The 27,710-nt window shown below is 34.6% G+C and overlaps 1 protein-coding gene and 1 long non-coding RNA gene across 3 annotated transcripts in view; both read left to right on the forward strand.

Annotated features, from left to right (window-relative positions):
* LOC117169600 (10 kDa heat shock protein, mitochondrial) overlaps positions 1-27,710 on the forward strand; it is a 43,979-nt gene that overhangs the window by 12,708 nt on the left and 3,561 nt on the right. Inside the window, exon 2 of one of the 2 annotated variants that reach the window (XM_033356051.1) lies at positions 18,833-19,006. In XM_033356051.1, coding sequence (XP_033211942.1) covers positions 18,833-19,006 — 174 coding nt within the window. Of the gene's footprint in view, positions 1-18,823; positions 19,007-27,710 lie in introns of those variants that run through there. The other variant, XM_033356050.1, reaches the window with a different exon arrangement.
* Positions 9,941-12,274, forward strand: LOC117169601. The gene is made up of 3 exons (XR_004466686.1): positions 9,941-10,008; positions 10,136-10,568; positions 11,415-12,274. It is a non-coding gene; the product is annotated as an uncharacterized LOC117169601 (long non-coding RNA).

Below are 27,710 nucleotides of genomic sequence, written 5' to 3' on the forward strand. Positions count from 1 at the left end.
GGGAGCTCTTCTTAATATTTTGACACCAAAATCATGTCGATACACCTTACCGACTGCGAGTAAAGCCACCCACGCTTTAACTTGACAGACTGTATAAGTAATAAATGTTTATAAATAAGTTATTTCTTCCGCCCTCAGACAGTGACGCATGAAGAGGACCGTCCTGAAAACAAGATCGTCACCCTCAAGGTCGACTAGATTTATTCCTATATTTTAGAAAATCAAGAGGAATGACAGTTTTCCTTGATTGCGATAATAGCAACATATAACATATAACGATAGGGAGAGCTTATAAAGATGATATCGCAAGAAAGGAGCAAGGATCCGATTATTTCTTTCTGTAATACTGGGCACAAAATATTGACGGATTATCGGTATATCCACAAGGATGTAGATGTGCAGGAGCACACCCGAGTAGTTCTTGCGACTGCAACGATCATAACAGATGCCATTAGGTTGCATGTAAAAAAAAAACAATTTCCCTCCATCCAATGAATTTCGAAACGGTATATATTATGATATTACCAAAACTCTTAAAAGCTTTTCCCGATACCATCATCTTGAGAAATAAACGCAGTGACGGGACATCGAGGATCATCTCTAGCGCGCATGTTAATGATGATGACAATGAACGGGATAGTAGAGGTGAGCTAATGATGTTCGAAACTCAACAATCATGCTCAGGTGTGAGAGCATCAAAGTTTAGAAGAAGGCAGAGCGAGCCTTCCACCGATTATGATGACAACGAACAGGAGAGTACAGGTGACCTGATGGAGGTCGAATCCCAGCAGTAAACCTCAGGTGTAAGAAAATCTAAGCATGGAGGAATACAGGATAAGCCTTCCACCTCCACTCGAACGGTCGTCGACTTCTGAAACTACATTTATGGCTTATTGTATATACCGCAAGATCAAATTGATACCGATCATAGGGAAGCGTAAGTGCGAGGGAGACGTTATAATAACATAAAAGCATCTCTTTTGCACTCTTATGGTATAACTGGTATGAATTTGACCTTACTTTAATAATAATTCTACATACATTTTTCTTGTTTCCTGTGGCAGTCTGGATATTTACATTCCAAAGACCAAGCTATTCTCTACATTTTTTGACAAGTAGTTTCAAATACTTACATACATACAATTGGTTAAAAGCGTATATAATGAAAACATTGCAGTAATAAAATTATTTATAAACAATAAAAATGAGTTGTTAGTGCATTATATATTAATTAACATTGATCTTACCGACAATTAGTTCATGCATTTTTTCCAATGTCATTTCAGAACTAGTATAAGTGGAAGTTTTCAATTTTTTTACAACATTTTTGGATTTGGCCCGGCTATTAATTGAAAAATATAGATTGTATGAAAAAAATTAATATAATCTTTTTTGTGACAATTGCCACTGCCAAAAGATACGCAGAGGTCGTGGGAGGGAGATAACGAAAACGGTTCCTTATATTGACCCAAAGAATATTTTCAAAACAAAATTCCTTAAGTCGGAATTAATGTCAAAAACGACCATTTTGTTGTTCTGCCCCCTGGCCTAAGATATAATTTTTTACGTTATATATGCGTTTTTAAATAGATATTTGTATGCTGATTCCACACCTGGCATATAAGTTAATGTAGAGCTTGATGATGCTGAGAAAAAGGCGATGGAATTTTCTATTTTAATCCATAAAGGAATGATTAAAGGAATGTATTAAAATCAAATTGATTTCACTAAAAATGATCTTTCGAGGGTTTTTGGGTCTTCAATTTCAAATCCGAAGTCAAAATTCAAAAGGTCGGATCATAATTCCATAGGTCCTAACAGAAAATAGGCAATATAGAGTGCGCGTGGTACTTAGTTTCTATATATCGCTGTGAGTTGCGTATTTTCTCCAAAGTCCCATCGAATTGAAAAATAAAACCATTTTCGTTCAAAATTGTTGCACTGGGACTTTTCGTGTAGCTGATTTCAAATCCTAAGTCGAAATGAAGTGATTCAAAATAATTTAAGAAGAGTGACATCTTTTCCTCTCTAATTAAAATTTGCTTCAGCTCGTCTATAAATAGTTGTACTAGAGCTGTCTTTTATTAGTAGTCTTTCTTCCAGGATCACACTTTTTTTCCTACATAGACGGCCCTATTTCTTATAATCCACTTTTGTTAACCTTCATTCTGATATATTTTTATATACTGAATCAAATTAATTTTAATTTAATTATTATTGAGTGTATAAGCACTTTCAATTTGAAAAAAATACTTTTAAAGTTCCATACATAATTGAAAATAATTCGAATTATTGAACAAATTTATTTTATGAGAAGGTAAGATAAATAGCGTAAAAACGTCAAATCGTAGTTTGAAAAATAAATAAAGTGGGTTACTCCATGCTCAAACGAGCGTTTGTCTGTGTCTGTGTGTGTGGCTCGAAATGACTAACAATACCAAGTTTTGTAATTTAACTTAAGACCGTCTGAGCGTAAGCTCAAAAAATGTGTTCACATTTGTTTCAAATCCAACTTATATTCACAAGAAACGCGATATCTAGTTGAAAATTTGGGAAAATAAATCAGAAGCACTGAGAAACGTTTGCCTGGTCCGTAATATTTATAATTTTGAAAAAACTACCAAAAAAAAGTTACAAAAAAAACGTTATAATTGTATAAATGTAGGACCAGACAATCCTTTCTTAGTGCTTCTTGTTTAATTTCTAAAATATTAAATTCGATATCGCGTTTCGTGTGAACGTAACTTGTGTTTGAAAAAAATGTAAAAAAATTCTTTTGAGGTTACGCTCACATGACTTTAACTTACAACGAAATATCTATGTATTAAGACTGCTATACAAAAATAACTGTTTTCTTTGAATTTTATACATATTTTTAATTAAATGACTTTTTGATGTAACGATTTTCTGAAAAGATAAATACCCCTAGTACCCGAAAAACCCATGTATAGCAATTTGTAGTAGAAAAAAAAACAATAGATTTGAGTGAAATCGGATTAATTATATTAATGATCCGCCATATTGGATTTGCCTTTTTAAATTTGACGTTTTTAATTGAATTTGAAATCAAAAACCCCAGAAATGTTTAAATATACTTCGAATGACGAAAGCTTTAATAGAAATAATGCCTTCCTACAAGGATTAAAATAGCTGATACAATCGCATTTTTCTCAGAATCCTAAAGTTCTAAATTAATTTAAAGGCCGGATTTGGAAGCAGCATGACAAAATCTATACAAAAACGTATGTATAACACAAGTCATGACATATATACGCCCGTGGTATTCGATTAACGAAGTTTAAGAAAATGGTTAATTTCAACATAGATTTTTAAGGTCAAAATTTATTTTTTACAATTACTGCATACTTTTCTTTTATTCGTAAAGGGTTTATCTTCTATTAAAAAAATTATATCTCTAGGTCATTCCTGTCAAAAGTTCTGCGATTTTGCGACCAAATTTAACGAAACCACCCATAGAGCGGTTCCTCGACTGGTCTGCTGCTGGTCTCGTCGTTCGTTGCAGCAGAACCGAAAAGACTACTAATAGAGTTCTTAAAAATACAGGCGTCATTAGCGCGTTTTATGAGCGTCTTTTTAGTTCTGAAAGTAGCTATTTACACAAAATGAGGACTGACAGGGAATGAGCATGTGCGGCGTGTTGCGGTGTAAGATTATGATCATCAGCTGATCTCAATCGTTATCCGCTTACGTGCATTCGCTTTTGCCCCTGTACGATTATGAAATGCGATAACCTAACCTAAACCGTCAGACGTAATAAACTTGTAAGTCATCGCTTTGTGAGGTAAAGTATCGTTTGCACCAATGAGTCAAATGTCTTTTTCCTCGAGCGTAAGTTCGCAATTACGAGGCGTAGACGAGTGCACACAATATACTATAAAAGTTTTTTGGCTTGAATTAAGGATACGATTTTAAAGACTGGTATAACTTGAGATTTTTACTGCAAGTTTCCTAGATTATGCCACAAGTTAAAGTCAAGGTAGAAAATTCGAGAAATTCTTAAATATTTACTTAAACTTCCCCGATGTTCTCTTTAAAAGGTAAGTAATACCTCTATTACGGGCCATTCGAGGCGGAATTTCATATTTCTTCTAGCGTTTTTTAAAAAAGTTTCTCGCTTCATTTTTGAATGAGTTATCGAGTTTTAAAGTGAGCAGTAATTTTTCTTGTGTAATTAATGTTATTCCACTAATTTCGATTAAGGCGAACAATAATGAAAAAACTACTCTAATTTGGCTAACGTATCCAAGTCGATGCCTGAAAGTTCAAGAATTTAACTGAGTTCTGCAAAGCGCCACTAAGGCAACTTTTATTTAAGATTATGTTCAGGATTCTCAAGTAATACTACTGACCTACTCTATTTCTGAAATTCAGCAGCTCAAAATCGCTAACGAAATCACGTGCTTCTGTCACATACTGAAATAGTGTACAAGTTTCAAGTTACCATAGCAAGTACTTGCATTTTTGAATATAGTGCATGAAATGTAAATAGAATCAATATTCAATGCCTTTGTTTACACGGATGTAACGATAAAAGAAAGAAATTACAGCAATAATTTTTTTATGTTCTTTCACTCATTTGCGAATATATTTTCGTATTTGCCTGTACATTCATATTACAAATTTTGTTATAGCAGTGATAATGACAATTCTGAATTTATGGACCATTCTGACCTCAACAGTACTGACACGAATATCAGAACACAGACTAACAATAGACCAAAATAATTCAGTGACAGTCTGCAGGGTGGTGGATTCAATTCAGGCCCTCACACCTAGCCTATTCCCGAGTATCGATACGAAGGAACTCAAAAGGATCCTTGTAAGGTGGTTATAGAATGCCTTGCTAATTCTTACCATGCGGATAAGGATTTCGATAGATTTAAATACTCGAAACTCCTTAACGCGTTCAAGAATTCTATTGTAGACGTTAAAAGCTTCGAATTCGGTAAACTTTCAGTAATGGAGAAATCAGCCCGCGAAGCCAATATTATTTTAAGCAAAAAATCCCTTCAGAGCAAATTGGTGGGCTTTAAGCCCACCAATCCCATCATATTTTGTCACTTGTCAGGGTGTCATTAGCGGTATCTCTCTTGAACTACCTATCGGAGAATGATTTAAAAGACAACCTAATTGTCGTCAGTAATACCCAATTCATTAAGATTATAAATTTTTGTCGTCTTGATGCCACAACTTCATTACCTTCCTATCAACAAGAATCTTCTCTCTCTCTCTCTTCAAATATTTTAATGTCTTATTATCGCACAGGTTAATGGTTTGCGAATTATGCAATGGAACTTTCCAAGTATAACTAACAAAAGAAGTGATCTCGCGACTTTGAGTGCCCAGAACAAACACTTGGGTTTCTTAGGATCAAGATTCAAATAACGGTAGTTTATGCAGCTATGTAAACCTAACAGAACCAAGTCATCATATCATAATGTCCCCTATTTCATAATTAACGGCTGATTTGGGGCTAATTTAATGCCCATTGCCGATTTTTCGGCTCTTCATTTTTTTAAAAATATGTATGGTTCTGCCAGCTTTACTTCAAGCCAGCAACACCACTCAAGGAACCGGTCAATTTCCGGCCAAAAACTTAATATTCGATTTCTTCTCTAACATTAATTGGGGCCTATTTAGGGCTAAATTTCTATCCACCTATGGATTTTACTTTTTAGCCCTTTGTATAAAATATGCAACGGTGCTGCCAACTTTACTTTAAGCCAGCAGCACCATTCGAGGAATCGGTCAAAAAATAGTTCTATCAAATTCCACACTTCACAAGAATTTCCGGCTCGATATATCCCTTTGAACCACTGCCCTACCTTCAAAATTAAAAAAGAGGCACGAAGGACAAAGTTAGAAAATATAAATTTTTTAATTCTCTTCCCAGCATTAATAGGGGACTATTTAGTGCTCACTTTCTATCCAACTATGGATTTGACTACTTAGCCCTTTTTATAAAATATTCTAGTGTTCCTAGCTTTACTTCAAACCAGCAGCACAATTCGAGGAATCGGTTAAAAAATGATTCTATCAAATTCCACTCTTCACATAAATTTCCGGCTCGAGATATCTCTTCGAACCATCGCCCTACCTTCAAAAATTAAAAAAGGGCCCTTAACGCCCCTTTTCAATTTGGAAGGCAGGGCAGTGGTTCGAAGGGATATCTCGAGCTGGAAATGAGCCGAAAATTCCTGTGCAAAGTAGAATTCGCTATAATGAAGTAAAGTTGGCAGCACCGTTGCATACATGTAAAAATTCGAGTACAAAAACGTAATTTTAGTACTCTTGAAACCCACGGGGAATGATTGTTTGGATGCTAAAAACTAACGAGAAGTTTGACTGACAGCTCCTGAGTGGTGCCAAAGTTGACTGGCAGGCTGTCAAAAATGTCGAAAAATCGAGTGAAGAAACATTTTAGTACTCTTGAAAGTCATTGTTGCGGGCTGTGAATTTGCGTAAAAAGTGAGATTTACGTAGTTTCTTTTTTTATATACATATTAGTTTTAGAGAAGTTTTCTAAACACGGAGAAAAATGGATGTTCAAATGTAGATGTTCAAAGGGTAAGATTGTAGCACTTGAGATGCAGATATTCTTGCCGAACATTTAATATCTTTTTGAGATGTTAGGCGTAAAAATATTTTTATGTTAAACTGAAACACATTCAGGTGTTAAAACCGTTCGGGCGCATGTGCCTCGCGCATTGTAATTTCACGACTATATTTGAAAGTTACATATATCCAATATTAAAATTATGGAATATTATAATATTTAATTCAGATTACAGACCATTCGTTCTCCGATTATTCATCCCCGTTTTTATTTTGAATTAGAAATATTGAATATAAACTCAACTTGACTGAATTCACCATCTGGTAGACATTTTATACCAACAGCTGTTCGTCAGTCAACGAATTTCGAACTGTTGTCTAGGAAAACAAAAGAATCTGAAATTTTAGTGAGTACTAAAATGATGTCCATAGAATTGTCGCGAGCTCCCGGACTACAAGAAGTTTAAAAGGAGCGATGAATTGGCTGAAAAAATTCGGATTAGCGTAGGAACGTGAGCTTAACATGATTTGAATTGCAAAGAAAAATTCGTGAAAAAAAAAAAATTAAAATAAAAATAAAAATTCTATTATGCACAAGAACAATATAAAAGTTCGAGTATACCTAGGGTACACCCCCCCGGCCCCCTCGTGGACAAGTGTGGAATTTTGCCATACCCCTCTCCCCCCTAAAGTTACCACGTGGTATATGGATGGCCCCTTCTAGTATTATCAGTGATTGTGCTGATCGCAGTTTATTGAAAATTCAGCATCTCATCTTCAAGTTTCAAGCGGGACATTAGATTCGCCTGTGGTCATATTTTTCGCGTTCAGCCCCACCTGTCTCGAAAACATCTGATTTTTTGGACTAGTACCCGTCTATCTGAATCATGGCCGTGAGATTCAAACACCAGGAAGTCTTGCGTACGAAACCGCGTTGCCAAGCAAACAGAAATACCAGCACCGTATAAAGAGTATTCGGGTAGCCCTGGAACTAGCTCTAAACCTAACAGCAATTATGTAGCTTCTAAAAACAACAAGGACACTACAACCTGAGACGCTGGGAAAGGGCACCCGAAATTGGAGATAAAGTATTAAAAAGAACGCACTAAATATCCAGCAAACTGAATAGTCTTAAAGCCAAAATAAAACAAAAAATAAGGATCATTCGCAGTCGTGAAACGAAGCTCCAGCATAATATTCGACCTAAAAACGAAAAAGTCTAGTTAAACCCGGCAGAATTCCCTCCCCGTAATGTCAACGACCCAACGGTACAATCTTCTAGCAGTCAAACCTGTTGTCATGCCAGGAAGAACTTAAGAGTTAGAGAGGATGTTCGAGCTCGACGGTTTCTCGAAGTACTGAGAGGTAAGACCCCTCTACGAGTTCCATGGGATAACCTCCAGCGTACCAACCAGCACGTACGCAGACTAGGTGTTCCGCAGGAAAGCAATCCTATCACGCAAGATCACTACTGGAACATAAAGGCGGGAAACATTATGCGTAGCACACACATCCAAGCCGCGCATCACGACAATACCCGTGTAAACCTGCCAATTTTTACCAGACAAAAAGCGGCTTCAACGATCTCGACACTAGAAAAAATATGGGAGAGATTTCTCTTGTTATCCTGAGCACGGCACTACACCAGGAGCCATCTACGCCCACGTCAGAACCATCACCAACCCAGGAACTCGGGCTTGTCGAGGAGCAAAACTACGACCGAATTTGTACAATGTTTTTTTTTATATTACGATTATTTTCCAAACTTATTTCTTTCCGTCAACCTATTTTGTCAACCGCAGTTTTACTCTCCTAAATGGGAGGAGGTGTCACGTACCGTTACACGGTGCACATTTCCATGCGCACGTACCGGACTACCGCAAAGCGCTCACGCATCTCCATTTAGTACACCGACGCGCCGGGAAGGAACGGGCCACTCATTGAGACAAGGTTACGCAGGCGTCACGTGCCCCCGACCGGCTTACCCGAGGAAAACTAACCGCATGCTGTTCGTCACCTGTTCCAGTGACCGACTAGATCAGTGGTCGATAGCTTCCACTGTGGCTACTCATCTAGGCCAGGGTACGCCGACGTCAGGTGCCCGTAACGCGCGACATACCACCGTAATTCCTGCTCCTGTTACCGACTCCATCAGTGGTCGACAGGCGCTCCTGTGGCCATTCTTCGAGACCAAGGTACGCCAGCGTCAGTTGCCCCTCACTGAAGTCCCGCGACAAAGGGCTCAAAATCAGGGCCCCCTACCCTTCCGTACTTTATCTGAACCGACCGCGGAGAGGAAGCCTTGACTCGCCTTGAAACGGCTCAAGGGCAGTGTAGCGAACTCGACTCTGGACTACTAACTGTCAGCGTGTCCTCACGGATACGCACCGCGAACCGGCTTTGAGAGACAACACCAATATCACATCTACACCCTATATCTGTTAGCTGCGTAATCACACACAAAACACACAATATGGAACACTCACACGACTTACTTTGTTATACTTCAACCGCTTGCTTCCTCTTACTCGTAAAACCTGTCCTTAAAAAACTTTTCCTTAAAACTAAGGTGTTATTACAAACAAGTAAAAAAAACACCGTAATATCATCAAAATCACCAATGTTATGAAATTTAAAATAAAAGGTACCGAAATTTTCAATTTTGATTCTCGCTCATGTTTTTTAAACCTAATTTTTTTGTTGAGTTTTGCTTTCAACACTCAAGAGAACGAATACTAGAATTTTCTTCTTTACTTTAATATCTGAAATTCTTCAGATGATTTTACAGGGAATTGCTCATAAACTAAAATATTAGTTCTCAAATTGGTTAACTGTAATGTATTTCAAGATTGACATTAGCATGCGTTAAGTTGGAAGATAAGAGAAATTGAAAATGTCGATGCAAAGAAAAGTGTTTGTGCGCCTTGTGAGGCCCCTGGCTGATTTGGTTTGACCAACGTTGACGGTCCTCTTCACTCTCAGGTAAAAGCTGTTATATCCCACTATGGCTTATTGCATCCAAGACCTGAATTAGTTAGTTGCAGGCTTGTTAAGTATAAGGACAGAGTAAAGATGTCCGAAAACAAAAGTTCTAAAATTTTAAAGCGTAATCAGTAAATATTCTAAGATAAAACAAGCATTCCCGTAAAAGAAAATTATCACGCCGTAAAAAAAACTAGAAATATTTTCTAATGAATGGAAATAATGTACTTAAAGCTAAGAGTCAAAGTGTTATAGTTTGGCACAATCCTCCAAACAGTTTGCATTTTACGAAAATTTGAACTGATTATTTCATAACGCACATCGGGATGCTCTTGTATCAATGAGAAACAGTGAAGATCGTGATTTTTTAATTTTAGAACCTGAACAAGCACTTCTTAGGTGATTCGCTACCATTTTTAATACAGCGGAAGAAGAATTGAAAAAATTAAAGTAAGTCTGTATTGTTTATTATATTTTCAAACAAAGCTTAAACGGAAAATCCAAAAATGATATTTATCATAAGTTTTGTCAATGTTTCGGATTGCAATTACATCAGTAATGACGATTTATTTTTCAGCGATAAAAATAATTACGTTTTTTCTCACAATGATGACGAGGAGGAATGTATCGACCTTTCTGATGACGATGATATTGGCCATGGATATTTAATTACCAGTTCATATATTAGTTTCATTTTATTATCGGAAAAATCTGGAACATCTGCCATAGGGAAAACTTTTTCCCTGAACCAAATAACAAACGCCAAACTTAATCAATTCTTAGGAGTGCCAAAGCTCGAGAATAACAGTCGAGAAGCTCAAGCAGACTTAATAATTAAATTATTGCAAGAGTGGAATATCGAGGACAAAATTTAATGTATATGTTTCGATACTAATATACATAGAGAAACACAGGGCGAATGAATGTAGCCTGTCATCGTATTTAGCGTATTTGAACTACTTATCAATGATGAGGAGAAATGTCTACCATTTTCCATGGAACAATTGGAAGTAAGATAATAAATTATTATATTATCTTGTTTTTTATATGAAAATTAAATTTTTGAACTTGAAATTTAACTGTTTCGTTTTGAGTTAAAAACTGATAGTTAAAATGTTAAATTATTATGTGTTGAAAATTCATTTGTTTTAAATTGATTAAATTGATTATTAAATTGGTTAAAAACTTTAACTGTTTTGCAAAAAATTGTTTAAAAACTGTTTGACTAACAATTAATGCATTTTGTTGAAAAATCTTTTGTTTTTAGTAAAGAATTATTCTTTTCCGTTAAATATTCATCTTTAGTGGTTGAAAATTCAACAATAAAGCTAGATTTCAAACTTAATTGTTAAAAATAAAAAGTGATCCTTTTTGGTTAAAAATTTAACTGTTTTGTAGAAACTTGGTAGAATTTAGTTTTGCTAAAAATTAATGTGTTTTTTGAAAATTCCTTTTTTGTACAAAAATTATTCTTGTCTCTTAAATATTGATCTTTTTGGTTAAAAATTTAACTTTTGTAGAAAAATTTGTTGAAAACTAGTTGGCTAAAAATTAATGCATTTTTGAAAATTCCTTTTTGGATAGAAAATAATTATTTTTTCTTGAATATTGATTTTTTTTTGTTCGAAATTCATCGACTAAGTTGAAAATGTAGCTCTTTGTTTGCAATTTGAAGTATTTATGGAAAGTATTTGAACTCAATTTACTCAAAAATCCGATCGTTTTTTTCTTCTAATTATCATCTGGTTTTGTTTTATTGTCAAGAGTATATTCCATTATAATTTGTTTTATTCCCGCTGTTCTATACGCTGGTAACTTTTTATTGAGAAAGATAATCAATTTTTTTTCTTTTTCAGATTCAAAAAAAGTTCAGTCATTTCCTTTCTGATTATAAAGAATTTCTGGAACTTCTAATAATTTTTTTTTGGGGTCGGAACCTCGTGAAGGAATTTCTTTAAAGGTGCCTGGAGCTGTTCATGATGCAGGATAAATGGGAAAAGTCTTGTACTGGCTTAGAATTTATATGCTTATAGGTCAGTTTCATCTTACTCGAAAAGAGGAAGTTTGGAATGCAAAACATTTTTAATTTTTACCATCGTAATTGACCAAAACGCGTAGTTTAAAACGGAAACACCTACAGAAGCTCCACGCACCGATATCGAAATTTTGCCAAGCCTTAAAAATTGTACAATGGTAAAACTTACAATTCTAGAAGTCGTTCTAAAAAACTTGTAGGACGTCTTTGATACTTAAGCGAAGAGTTACTTGGACTAGCTTTTTTGATGGAAATGTTTCGTTGGAGAGAAAAAGTTAAAAGGTACGTGCGAGCAAAGAACTTCGTTCTACTGGTGAATCATTGAAACGCAGAAAAATTGGGAACGAAGAAATTGAATTTTTGACATTTGATAAAAAGGTCACAACTTATACCATCTCAGTTTTCGAGAAATTTCACGTTTCAGCTCATTTGTTAAATTATGATCCAGAAACGTGGAAAGAAAGAGAAGATTTCAAGCAGGGTCTAGAGACTGTAAAGGCTCTGTCAGTTACAAATGACAGCGCATAACGTGGACTAGCGTTAATAAATGAATACAATTCACTTCTTATTAAATGCGAAGGTCATAAGAACACTTATTCGAAGTAGTAAAAAACTCCGAACTTTTTCCTGGTTGCGATAAAAAATCCTGAAAACAGTCCTTCGTAGAATTTATATTTCGACAAGCCCCCTGAACTGTTGTACATACGTAATTTGTAATTATTATTAATTAATACATTTACATTAACAATTAATACTTTGTGATATGAATTATTATTAACCATTTCTTTTGTATTAAGTAATTTATTAATAATTTACCCAAAAAACAGTTTAAAATAAATAAATAAATAGTAAATATTTTGAAACACATTTTTAATCATTAAATATTTATTAAGAATCTACTATATAAAATTCAAAGTTGTACACTTAAGGCTCTATACCGTACATACCGTAGCATAGATCGAGTTGAAAATTTATACACGTGTAGATTAGGCACTGGAGATATTTCCTGCGGCAACCAGAATCGCTAATTGATAATAGCTTTTGTTTAATACAGTCGAATTTCGGACACTGTCACCCATCAGGATAAAAAAAACCAGAGATCGAAAATGTGGACAATTGCATTACACTCTCATGAATGAGAATTTAAAAAATGTTATTCTGATAGATTAGGCGACTTTATTTAAATTCTTCACTAGATACCGAATATACTTAAAAACTATCTTTGTTACATTTTTCGATTAGACTTGGGATATGTGAGCTCTGGAATTGTTAAATTAGGTTTTGTAGGTTAGGGATTTTGTGAAATTATATTTTGTGGAATTGTGTTTTGTAGCCCTGGGACTTGGACAAGCAAGCTTGAGGATCTTTGGTTTAGCACGCATCGAAACAACCATAATAGAATCACAGACATTTTTACACTCATAGCTTCCGTTAATAAGACTCTAAACTCCCCTCACATAGACTTCTGGAAAATAAATTATTCTGCACCAATTTTTTATATTAAATTAATATTTATTCTATATACACTATATTTGTTTATGAAGCACGAGTTTAAAAAAGTCGTTTTTTACGGACTTATTAAGTGTCTTGGAAAGTTTCTCTTCAATTAACCACAATAAAATTAAGCTCAACCTTATGTTCCTAATCAGAAATCATCTTGCCTTCCTTAACGCGCTCAATTGTAATTTATCCTAGCATAATAACATTTTGACAAAGATGGAATCATAACTATTCCTCAGGTTTTAAAGCACTTATTTGGGCCTGTCATAATTTCTAGGTAAATAAGCTATATTTCCTCAATTCTGTAAAATTGAGAACATAACCGATGATTCCAAAAATTAGTTGAAGTTTTTGATATTTTTGTATTTGATAGTTTTTTTTTTAAGTTTCTGAGATATATATTATAAATTTAAGCTGGACCAATCAGGAGTGCGACATAAATAGTCGTGCGTCCGTGAGCGAGAGTCCAATGTAGTGTAGTGACCGCTGTTCTCCCTTCGCTAACCCCACCACGGCGCTCTCAATAACACTGCCTTGGACTCCCGCTCACGTACGCAGCCAATATGTTCCAGCCAATATGCCAATATGTCCAGCCGAAATATGTTATAACTCAAAAACTAAAACTTCGAATGATTTTTGAAAAAGGAATTTTGAATTTCTTTTTTGTTTGTTTCTACAGTCATATAAATCCGATCACTTGAGTCTGAGAAAGCCTGCATACAAATTTCGAAGTGCAAATGGAATTTTTAAAAGATAAAAATATTTGGATCTGATTTATTCGTCAAGACAAAAAGTAATAAATACTCAGAAACCTTTAACAATCTTATCTATTTATTTGGAAAAATGAAATCGTTGTTACTAAATTTGGTTTATTTATTATAAACTGTCCATTTTTAATTGGGAAATGTAACTTTATCAATAACAATACTCATATTTTTCCTAATCGTTCAGTAAAAGGAAGCACCGTAGGAACAAATATATAGTCAACGCTTCCGGCCAGCTGCGTAGGAGGGGAACGTGCCGCCGACAAGCGCAGTTGTGGGGAAGCGACTGCAGGTAGCTGTCGGCGAGTTGGCAGTCGCCCGTAGCGAACGTCCTCAAGAGAGTCTCGAGACACGTAGGAATCGTTTCTGACTCATCATGGCAAACCGGATAATGGAAATCCCTTTCAGCCCGCAATTTCCAAGTAGCAACTAATCCGATTTCTAAACTATGAGTTGAGGTTAGGTTGTTTTTGCAACTTTCACTATGCACATGCGTAGTCAAACATTTGTTGGTGACGACTTCCGTATTCCGATTAGCCATTGAGTGGTAGGAGTTCACATTTCTAGTCGCTCTCAAGAAGAGCTGTCGGAAAGCCATTAACCAGGTCAGGGTACCTAGATAAGCTGACCAAAGACCTACTCTCTGATTAGCTACTTCGTAGTAATTTGCTTATGAAGTTCGGAAATTGGAGAAGTATTAATTATTAACTGGAATATTGAGATTAAGTTTAGTAAATTAAATATCTTCGAATGTTCAACATTTGTACGCAACTATATTAGATAAAAAAATTAGATAAAGTTTGCAATTATTTTAGAATTTAATACAAAAAATAACTATAAATATTACAAAAGAGTTATGTAAAATCTCAAGTCCAAAAGTGAACATTCTGATAAGTAATGCTTCATATAAGGATTGTATTATTTTCATACCAGTATGTCATAAAATAACGCAAAGTAATGTAAATTTTTATTAAATGGATGATATATAAAGTTTATATTTGTGTAATATTAACGATTCACTTAAAAGAAAGTACATATTGCAGAATTTTTTAGAGATTTTCACTTTGATTATGAGAGGAATTACACAACATTATGGTAAAACGGGAATCGCTAGGGACTTCAACATTTTCAGGGTTGAAGTTCAAAGCCAAGTCCCCCGTAAAAACTTTAAAATTTTTAAGTTTCGGATAATATTGTAGGACTTTAGAAAATATTCAAATATATGGATTAGTTTTACATGTTTGATTTTAATTATTGAATTCTAACCTAATTTATTAATAGATTTTATATCAATTTAATTGGTAAGTTTTTGATGTTCAACTTTTCACAAATTTGAAATATTGAAAATTAAATAATTTAGTGTTTCAAGGTGAACAAAATGTTTATTTAAAAAATTATTTAATGTTTTTATTTACTTCCTCTAAATTTATAAGCCCCGTTTATTAATAAAATGTTAAAATAAGAAAGGACCCCGCACTAAATGTATGGGAAAATGGCTTTCGGTGGATTTAGCTGAAACTTTGTAATTTGTAAGGTTATAAGTGCCGGATGAAATATACGTAAAAAAATTTTTTTTAAATGGACAGTTTTAGCGCTATGCGGCGCTAAGCGCTCAAGATCAGTGAATAAAATGAATTACAACAGATTTTGTTACAAAAGCGATGTCAACATAGAAATTACGGTTCAGATCGTGGTCTGTCATAATTTCGCCTACACCATTGACTCATATAGCGCGCTTCTCAAAACGATCAAACGCTAAGCGCCCAAGATTTTAACTTTACTAATTCATCACTTTTTTAAAGGCAGAAATTGTACCCAAAATTACATTAGTAACTAGTGCGTACATTCCGATAATTACATTGTACTGTTCTCAAGAGTGCCGAACGCTAAGCGCTCATGATCAGTGAATAGAACGAATTACAATAGATTTAGTTACAAAAGCTATGTCAACGTAGAAATCATGGTTCAGATCGTGGTCTGTCATATTTGGCTTACACCGTTGGCTCATACAGCGCGCTGCTCAAAACGACCAAATGCTAAGCGCCCAATATTTTAACTTGACTAATTAATCACTTCTTTAAAGGCAGAAATGGTACCCAAAGTAACATTAGTAACTAGTGCGCACATTCCGATAATAACAGTGTAGCCTTCGCAAGAGGGCCGAACACTAAGCACCCATGATCAGGGAATAGAACCAATCGTTGCTCAGTCTGAAGTCGTTCGCTTTTTGCTTTAAAAAGTGACAGTCGTTCATCATGCAGCATTCACTCATTATTTCTATCGACGACGTTTAAATCTTCCGCGCTTAGCGTTTGCCCGTTCTGAGAAGCGCGCCATATGAGTCAACGGTGTTGACTGATATTGTCTTTGGTTTGGCTAAACATGTTACTGACCACTTCTTGATGCGTGTTTCGTATACAGACATCGCTTATGTCGCTAAAGCTACTAGGATTGGTTCTATTTGCTGATCATAGGCGCTTAGCGTTCGGCCCTCTGGTGAAGGGTACACTGTTATTATCGATGTGCGCACTAGTTACTAATGTTACTTTGGATACCATTTCTGTCTTTAAAAAAGTAATTACTTAGTCAAGTACAAATCTTGGGCGCTTAGCGTTTGATCGTTTCGAGAAGCGCGCAATATAACTCATTGGTTTGGCTAAACATATTACTGACTACTTTCTGATCCGTGATTCTTATAGTGACATCCCTTTTGTCGCTAAAGTTACTAGGATTGGTTTGATTCGCTGATCTTGAGCGCTTAGCGTTCAACCCTCTTGCGAAGGGTAGAATATTATTATCGGTATGCGTGCACTAGTTACTAATGTTACCTTGGGTACCATTTCTGCCTTTAAAGAAGTGATTAATTAGTCAGGTTAAAATCTTGGGCGCTTAGCGTTTGATCGTTTTGAGAAGCGCGCTATATGAGTCAACGGTGTAGGCGAAAATATGACAGACCACGATCTGAACCGTGATTTCTATGTTGACATCGCTTCTGTAACAAAATCTGTTGTAATTCGTTTTATTCACAGATTTTGAGCGCTAAAACTGTCCATTTAAAAATTTTTTTTTACGGATATTTCATCCGGCACTTATAACCTTAAAAATCATAAAGTTTCAGCTAAATCCACCGAAAGCCATTTTCCCATACATTTAGTGCGGGGTCCTTTCTATGAACGGGGATCAGATATTTTTTGGACGCGTGCGACTATATTATATGTAGTGCATTGTGATTGAATGTAATTGTTTAAGAAAATTGTTTAAGGATGTGTATAGTAAGTGGATGGCCTTCCACAGAATCTGGTTGTAGCAAGAATCTTTTGTTGAATCTTTTTGTTGAAAATTTTCATGAATCTTTTGAGCGGTAGACTTTGTTTTCTTTGATTGAAACTTTAACTAACAGTTCGAATCATTTTACCTAACTGTCAGGTAATCTTTATTATCTATTTGTATTATTTCTTACTGAATGGCGAATTAATACATAATAAATGTATGTTAATAATTGATGTTTTCATATCAAATATTAGCTTATTTTATTTTACATGACTGAATGTGAAATTTTAATAAAATTCCGTAATGTCCTCCGTTTACCGAACTAAGTTATGTACAATTTAACATAAAAATATTCTCCGTGTAGTATAAAAAATTAAGCCGAGTCGGAGCTGATCATAAGTGAGAATTGAGCAAAAAGTTTTCCGACCACTGCTGTTAAGAAGATCTCGTGGCGGCCCTTGCTGTATGCGATACGTGACGCAAGCGAGACTGTGTGATAGTAAAAGGCATTCGAGGAGCGGATTAGGTTCTTAGTCATGTGTGGGATATCGTGGATGGCGATAAGGATCTCCGTTCGCAATGTTCTTCACAGCCTTAAGTTAGGATGCCCAGGCGGCTAGAGAAGAGAGAATTTTAGATGTACACTAAATATAATTTAATGGACATCATCATATAAATTACAAAACATTACCACATACGATTTTTCCAAAACCATATTCAGTCTTGCATACATGTAGAGATTAGTTTATAGTTTCATTTACATAGTTATTTTACTTCAGTAAGCTTTTGGGAAATTTCATTGAAGCTTAAGGGGGTCTCCTGCTTTTGAAGGTGCGAAGAATCGATTTTTTGTTTTGCCTGAATCGATAGATAACCTATCCAAGAATATATTCGAAAAGCTACAGAGACCCTACTAAATACAGATAGGCATATTAAGATATGTAGGTATGTTCAACGAATGGTATTTAGCGATTTTGAGTACCCTGCAGTTCAATTTGAGCATTGGCCAGCAGCGCACAATTTTTGCCGATAACGCTGAAGCGCAATGGATCAAGATGGACAACAAGCGCCAGGCATTTAGCAGCAAGGAAGCTCGTAAGGCTCGGAGGCTCGAACAAATGCAGCTAAACTTGTTGTTAAAGGAAGCAGAAGGACATTATATGGACCAGGAAAATAGCTGATTAGCAGATGATTTGTATAAGTAACCAAAAATGTATATTTTTTCCTTTTGAAGACTTGAAGTTCGTTTTCTCCCGTTTTTATTTTCACAACTTTTCTAAATTGGCGGAGGTGATGGCAAAAAACTAAACTGTCAAATGAATCGAACCATAACTTTTACAGCACTTTGAAATGCTCTTATTTTCTTTCAAAATAAAAAAATTCAAACCCGAAAGAATTTATAATTGCACGATTTTTTCTGTTTTTCCTAAGTTCACATAGAAGAAAAAGATGCAAGGTGCTCGTAGAATAGGCTGATAATTTAGGAGTTATGCAATGTTTGATGTTGAATAATTTTGTGTATACATTTAAAATACAGATTGAAATATTCCTCAAAGTTCACTGGGCTCAGTGTTTTTTTCCCTTCCAAAAAATTTGCGAAAAACATATTTTTTGGTGTCTTAAAAAGCAGGACACCCCCTTAATATTATTTAGAAATATAATTTTACACAGTTAATTGCAACTTTTAATATCATTAATGATGCAGGCTACCGCTACCTCTGCTGCTGTAAAAAGACTAATTCCACTCTTTGATAGAGTGTTGATTCAAAAAGCAGAAGCTATAACAAAAACAAAAGGTGGGATTGTGCTACCAGAAAAAGCACAGGCTAAAGTTCTCAAGGGCACAGTCGTGGCCGTAGGACCGGGTTCTAAAAATGATGTAAGTATAATTTAACATTACTTTATTGGTCTTTTTGAATAATTTCTCTTAAACTCAAAGTACTCTGCCGTCCATACAAAAAGTTAGTAAATACATTGTGGATGAGTCCTCTGTTCACCTAACCTCACATTTTATATTTGCTCGAATGACTTCACGCATAATCGCATCTGCAGGAAAGAGGACACAATAACAAAGCACCCCGATTTGTGAGAGGCGAATCATAATAATCTCATATGATTTATTTGAAGAGGCTAACTGGAGAAGTTTATGAGGGAAATATTGACACCTGCATTTCATACGTATCCACGTCGTGTTTGGTCGCTATGTAACGTTAGGTCCTATGCTTATATATGGTTCATTCCATGTCAGACTTACCACTAAAATTTAAATTCCCTCAAAGTTATATTTTTCTTGATTTTAACACAAAAATAGAAGACACGTATTTTTACAAGAAAAAGGTATCTCCGAAATGAAATTTTTGCGTATGTAATTTTGCAATATACTTCAGAGAGTATCTCACGAAGGTTTCAGAGTGGACCGTCAATAAGTTTTTGAGATATGACAAATAATGTAGAGCCGTGTTACTTCGACCGATACACCTGCGACCTTGATCTAAGATTGTGTCTAGCGGGGACGAAGGTGTTGCTTGTTGACACCACGACCAAAACAAAACACGATGTTTTGTACATTTTCCATTTTTCTTGAATGCGTCGATTTCTGACAGTCGGCAGTTCAGTTTCACTCACGCAGTGTTTCATTTTGCATTTTTTGTTAAAAATGTCGGTGGTAAAATTCAAAACCCATTGTTGTAATCCCTTCAATGAAAAAACGCACTATTTAAAAAGTCAAAGGACCAATTTACGCCACCCGTCAAAATTGATCTTAGAGAAATTACAATTTTTAAGATCAAGCGATGTTTTGTGTGCACCATGTAGAAAAAAATCGGGAATCAGTGCGTTAGAGAAACGAGTGAGTACTTGCTTTATTAGTTGGTCAAATTTTCTCCAAATCGCGTTATTATTTTTTTATGTATGTGATTAATTTATTCAGACACAATAAAAACGTCAAATGACTTCAACTCTAACCCTGGGAATTCAAGTAACTCTGACCATGACATCTCAGATGACATTTTTTCGCTTTCCGATTCTGAATCCAAAGTAACTTGATGTTTTGGAGATTTTTCATTAATTATCAATGTTTTTTACCTTTAAATATTTGTATCATGTTTACTCATTGTAGGATGAATATGAACATAGTCCTCAGTTTATTTCTGGATTGAAATCAAAGTTTCATGACCCAAATAAAAGCCAGCAAGAGAAAATTCAAATATTGACAGTTTTGGGAACAAAATGGTCTGTGCGTAAGACAGCTAAATTAATGAATACTTCGCGTTACTTCATACGCAAAGCTCGAGAGTTTACACTGAGAGAGGGGATTTTTTCAAAACCTCCCAACAGAGCTGGTTAGCAGTAGTTCGAATTTTGAAGTCATTTATCATTAATTAATTTTAATAGTTGTTAGCTGCATCAACATTTAACGTAAGCCACCTTTAAAATTTTTTTAATTCAAATTTATCGGTTTATTTAATTGCAGGTAAAGTTATTTCTGCCGAAACAGAAACTAACATTAAAGAGTTTTATGAATACGACGATGTTAGTTCTCCAATGTCTGGGCAAAAAGATACAAAATCGGTGAACATAAATGGGAAATCCGTTGTTTTCCAATAACGTTTAATATTGGTAAACTTGAAAGAAATATACTTGAAATTCATCAAGGAAAATACTAATATGAAAGTTGGCCTGAGTAAATTTTGCTCGCTCAGGCCAGAGAATTGTATTTTGGCTGGTTCAGGCGGAACGCATATTGTTTGCGTTTGTCCCATCCATGAAAATATGGAGCTAATAGCATCAGGTAAACAGCGTAGAAAAAGTTATTTGATAAAATTCAATATTATTTAACGCAATTATTGAGTTAAGTTAAATGATCGCAAAACAAATCAGTAAACTCCAATTTTTAAATATGTTTATCAAGTTTTTCATTATTTTCGCTTGGCTTCTTCCATTTTAAAAACATCAAAAATTCTAAGACACGATTAAATGTTTAGTTATACTTCACAGTAATATAGCAAAGATAGTAGCATAGTAATTCCTTCTTTCACAGGAAGTCGCATCGTGAATTAGATGAAAAAAGAAAACCATCCTGTTAGCAACTATCAAGATATTTTGTTGCTGTACTCTGCCCAAATCCGACAGAAATGTTTTTTGGACAATTTCAAGAATGCCCCACATTCCAAATTTTGTCCAATATTTTGTCGACAGTTTTTGATAAAAGTAACGTTCCACAGATAAGTTACAAACAGTGGTTTTCATAACCTAGAACAACTAAACAATCTTTAACAGTTTCAACCGAACAATTCATTCAAAACTTTTGCGAATCCGGTAAAGCATTCCTTATTCATTCTTTTATCGCGAATGAACAGGCAACTTGTTACAAAAATGTAAAACAAAATTTGCAAGATGAGCAATGTCTTGTAATTTGTGATTTTGCAGAAAATTATGCGTTTGTTATCCAAAATGCTGTCCCTGGTGTTCATTGGAATAACGACCAGGCAACAATTTTCCCAATAGTTTTTTATTTCAAAAATGATGGTTCAATTCAGCACAAGACTTTGGTTTTTATTTCGGACTGTAAAAAAGACGACTCAGTCGCAGTTTACGTATTTTTACAAGAATTTAACAAATTTCTTTCGAGCTTCTATCCAAATCTGAGTGAATGCATTTATTTTTCGGACGGAGCGCCCCAGCAATTCAAAAACGCGAAACATTTTTCAACTATTTCTCACCATGAGCAAGATTTCGGTCGTTCTGCAAAGTGGCATTTTCAAGCCACCGCACATGGAAAAGGCCCTTGTGACGGAGCAGGTGGGGCTCTGAAAAGAAAAGCACGAAGAGCAAATCTACAAATGAGTGCAGATAGTCAAATAATCTAATATATCGGTGATTTACAAAAATGAACGAGATTATGAAGCAGCTGCTGCATTTTTAAAAGTTCGATTTGAAAATTGCGTGCCAGTAAAGGGGACACAAAAGTTACGTTACATCGAACCCGTGCAAAATCACCAATTAAAAGTTAAAATTTACTCTTCTTTTCCTAGTTTTGAATATGGTAGCTTTTCAAAAAATGTATCAAAGCGACCTTTGAAACGAAAAGCGAAATAGATAAGGAAATTCGTATCTAACCATTTTACTGTGCTGTAAGAAATGTTTTCCTTCACAATACTACAGCTTATACGAATTATTGTTCTTTTGATAATAATAAAAACATTGTTTATGCATATAACGAATTTGGTAAACATAATTTATTTAACAGAATTTGAAAAAAAACTATAGCTGACTCTCATTCAAAGTTGATTGACTGGAAGCCTTTGGGAAAATATCCACGGTTACGTAGGTTAAAGAACTCGACTTTACAAGCCCGTGGTAGACTGGTTAAGACGATGCAGCAGCTCGCGCTCAAAGTAACACGGCTCTACATTATTTGTTATATCTCAAAAACTTATTGACCGTCCACGCTGAAATTTTCGTGAGATACTCTCTGAAGTATATTGCAAAATTACATAGGAAAAAAATTCATTTCGGAGCTACCTTTTTCTTGTAAATGCAATTTGTTTAACATTTTTGCATGTTTCCCGGATAAATAAATAAATTAATATTTTTCACATATTACACAGTCAAAGTATGAACAATTATGAACTTCATTATAAAACATTCAGATTTTAATGAATAAATAATTGTTGCTTTTGAGTATTTCAAAAAAGTGATGTTCATTAGATTCTGAAAGTTCAAATAATGTTAACTTGTGAATTTCACATATCATATTGAAAACAAAAAATACGTGTCTTCTATTTTTGTGTTAAAATCAAAACAAAAAAAAATATTTTTAAGTGAATTTAAATTTTAGTAGTAAATCTGACATGGAATGACCCATATATGACCCGAAATTATACAGCGACCAAACGCGACGTGAAGCTGTATAGAATGGAGATGTCGATATTACGTGTGATGTATTTAAGTGCATCAGTTAAATCAATTACAATGCCATCTTGAATTCCAACAACTTTTCTGACCTCGAAAAAAATTCAATACTGTCGTGTCCCAATGTATGCGGCCGTTGCTTATAATGGTGTGCAGTGTTGCATGCGCGATTTCAATTATTTTTCACTGAGAAATGTTTATGTAATATATGGATGTGATCATTCGGGAACATAACCTCCATTTGTCAGTTTTCGGAATTTTTTATTTAATTTTTTACAGAGTGCGCTTCAGGGTATCCTTCGACTGATACGAGTTCAAAAAGTCTGGTTCGAAAAATGGTCAAATTTTTTCTTTTGCTCAGTGCAAATCTGACTTTTGTAACTTCTAGCGTTTCGTTTATCGAGGGGACTTTCAGGAATGAAAGACTTCTCACAACAAAAATGCGGTGAAAATGGTGATTAAAGTTGTTTCGAAAGCTTTAGATCGAAATGTAATAGTTCAGGAGTAGTTATGATTTAGTTCATGTCAGCGCTGGAGCTTTCGAGTGAACTATATGACTCTGGGGCTTGTCGCCGTGACACGTTCTCGCGCTGGTGAGTTTTTGCTTACAATACGATATTAATATTTATTCAAATCATTTTATAAATTTCAGAAACATTATTGTATTATGCTCTCTATTAATATTTCCATTTAAATAATTCTATGGGGAGTTTTGCTATGTAAGATAAACGAAGTATAAATATTCTTACACTGCATTTATCGGGAGTTTATATAGTTACCCTCGTGTCTATTATGTTTTCTACCTCGAAAAACTTACGTTATATTTTTGGCATTTTACTATAAAACGAAAAATCGCCACTTTTTGAATTAATCGCTTTTATTTATCAAAACACATGCAAATTAGATTTAATATCCTTTTTACAATCAAATGTGCAATGTACAAAGCGAATTTTCAGGGTCGCTTGGACGTTAAACCGACTGAAGGTTTACAGTCAAATCTAAACAAACCGCAAAAGTAGATTAAAAATATAATACAATTAATGAGTGTTTTATCAACTTACTTTCGTTAAATTAATTTCTTTAATAAATTTAATTATTATCGTATTGTAAGCAAAAACTCACTGGCGCGAGAACGTGTCACGGTGGCAAGCAAGGCGAAGGATACACTAAAACAAATTCAATTAAAATTGTATTAAAAACTTCTAAAAACTGATAAACGGAGCGCGAGTTGAAGTGAACGGATTAACATTGATTTTTTCAAGTCAATTTTCGGCTTTAATTTATAAACTAAAAAGCCTACAACTTTTGTCTAGAGGAAAAAAATGTGCAATACAATTTTACATCTTGATATATCCTTTAAAAATTGAAATTAGAAAATTTGGTGGAAAGCCTCCAGGGGGTAACAGGAGACTCATAGAAAATGGAGTACTTCTGTTCTTGTTTTGTCGGCTGTATTGGCGTACAAAGTGTTAAATTTTATTTAATAAGATAGATGCAGCTTTGCTGGAATCATTTGCAAATGAAAACATAGTGGATCGGTTCATTTTTTAAATTATATTTCAATATATTATTTCCTACGCTGTAAAACATAATACACTCGAATGCCGATCGTACGAGGCTTAAAGTTGCGAGCGTTTTACGGACACGTGCGTGCCAATTCCACAGGAGCGTGTGGAATTTACTCCCCTATACCCCCACCCTGTCCAAGAGTCGCACGCAAGCGTGCGCTGCTTTATATTCAAAAGTAGTTAACTGCGTTATAATTAATTTTGAATTTTGATGTTTCGTGATGCAGATATTGAATATTTTTCCACTAGATTATTGTTATTCGTTCTTATCACATTTCGTACTTGTTTATTGAATGTAATAAATTTTTGATCTTTAATCATTAAAATTTTTTTTTATTAATCACTGAGTAATAACTTTAGTTTTGTAATAAGAATTTGTGATAGAAATAAAAATAATCAGAAATAAAATTTTTTTTTCAACACGTGGAATGGTGAAAAAACCAAATTGCAATTTACAAAAAATTACAAAATTATATTTTAAAAACCAAAAAAGCGACCTCCATAGTATTATAGTATTGGTCGAGATTACTTGAAATCTAAAATTTTGGAATTTTCTGCTTACTAGTTTTTTTATGCGACCTTGAATTTTTAATCGGAGATAGAATTTTTCTAAGGTGGTTACTGAGAGTCTGAAATTCTTTTTTTTTAAGCTGTTGAGTTGATCTTTTCATAGCTTTCATGTTAAAAGATATTTTCTGAAGGTTTTAGTTGTCGAAAAATTTTTGTTGTAAAAGTTAATAACAATAAAATTATAAATAACATTTTTCTCGTAAACGGCTAAATGGATATTAAATTCATGCTTTGGATATTTACAAGTGAATGACTGGCGTCCAAAACGGTATAACCCTCAAAATGTTCAAAGTGCACTTTTTAACTTTTTAAATTCTTTGACAAAATCCTCGTTGATAGCCCTTGAAATAAATCCAAAATTCATTTGATTTTTTTATAATAAATCATCAAGACTAGCGATTGTGGTAACCCCGGGTATATCTAGCGGCCAAAAGGGGATAACCCCTCATTCACTTATGGAAACTCTGGATTTTTTTAGACTATTGAATTTGCTTGTCATGCGGCTATTTTAGACTGTAACTTATTGGTACTTGGACGTATACAAGGATCTGTTTTATCGGTATCGCGTTTCAGGTTTTCCGCTGCGAATAAACAATTATCAAATCAGGTGAGTACCGCTCAATTTCTCAGTTTCTACATATATTCATTAGCTATGATAAAAGAGATATTTCGAGTTTCACTCGTGTAAAAAACTACGAATTGTTTGCCGACATTTCGTGAACATTGCATTTCACATCTTCAGGGTACAACAAATTCCCAAGAAAACATAGAGAAGCAATCGGAATCTTAAAACACCCTAATAACATCAATGGGGACAATGGATATAATACCAATCTGATTTGGCTTTCCGTTTTCCCGGATTTTTTAAAAAAAGAATTGATTGGCCAATCAAATTTGACCAGTCCCCACGGTGGGGCGCTCTGGCCAATCACAGGCATCGTAGAAAGTATACCTAAGAACATCATGACCTGTTACCTCAGTTTCAGGTCAGCCCTGAAGATGTGAACTGCAATGTTTACGAAACGTTGGCAAACAATTCGTAGTTTTTTACACGAGTGAAAACGAAATATCTCTTTTTATCAAAATAAATCATCGTGAAAGCATAAAATCTATTATCAAGGAACTCTACGGGGAGAGTATTCTTACTAAAACCAACACCTTTAGTAAGTTCAGGACTTCTCAAGGTAAGCTACTAACATCCTTAGCTTTTTTGAAACGGTGCAGACAACAAAATAGTCCCAAAATTCTTACCACTGAAAAATAATTTGGGAACATCTAAATCCAAATCGATTCTGCATAATACAAGTTTTGCTTCTCGTTAAAGAAAGAATACAGCATACCAAATTTCTTTTGCACACTACCTCTAAAAAACTATTAAAACTTTACCTTTTCCTATCAAATACCCTCAGATTTGACATTTGGTCCACATTGGACTGCATATCGTTTGACCAATCCCAACGGATTAAAGAGCTTTCCACCCAAAAACAAAATTTGACAAATTACTTCTAGTAAAGCGAACTAAACTAACAAATACAGTAAAAAACATCTCTGACCACCCTCTCAATAATGAAATGATTTCAGCCTTATCTAAAGGACATAATTTTGCTGTAGCTCCATCGAAAATACCAAAAGAAGAAATAATCAGCAATTTAGAATCCAGAATATATACCCTGTCACCCGAAAAAGCAAATGACATACGACGCAGGACGGCCAACATTTTATGGAAAGCTCAAGTTCCATCCTCAAACTGAACAAAACAGGAAAAAACCGCAATTAAAGAACTCATTCAAAATAAAAATATTATAATATTACCCACAAAGGCAACACAACAGGAGTAATGAATAAAGAAGACTATAACAACAAAATCATGGACCTTCTAACTGACGATGCATACAAAAAACTTAAAAAGGACCCCACAAAAACAATAGTCAGTAAAACAAAGACTCTTCTCAAAAACTCTAAACTTGACAGCCAAACAATATCTAGCTTAATACCTACTAATCCTATCTCTCCAAAGTGTTACGGGCTCCCAAAAATCCACAAAGAAAACATTCTACTCAGACCGATCGTCAGCGCAATAAGCTCACCAAACTTACAACCTAGCACGTTTCCTCGCTGCAAAACTAAATCCTTTTACAGGAAACTCCATCACTCACGTCCAAAACTCATTTGACTTTATTAAAAAGATACAACAGATTCGAATTCAACCCGAAGACATCATAGTGAGTTTCGACATAGTATCTCTTTTTACGAAAGTACTAACCTCGGATACAATTAATATTATTAAATCTTTTATTAACTTCCCTTCCGAGCTTGTACCTTTGATAGAACAATGTCTCAATAATACTTACTTCTCGTCCAATAACCAATTCTACGAACAAACCTCAGGGGCAGCAATAGGATCCCCAATCTCACCTGTAATAGCCAATATCTTTATGGAACATCTAGAAACTAAAATCTTTAACCAAGCCAAACTTTAACCAGAATTCTGGTTCCGTTACGTTGATGACACATTTGTCATCTGGCGACATG

This window comes from Belonocnema kinseyi, chromosome 3 (genome assembly GCF_010883055.1).
Source record: "Belonocnema kinseyi isolate 2016_QV_RU_SX_M_011 chromosome 3, B_treatae_v1, whole genome shotgun sequence".
Lineage (NCBI taxonomy): Eukaryota > Metazoa > Arthropoda > Insecta > Hymenoptera > Cynipidae > Belonocnema > Belonocnema kinseyi.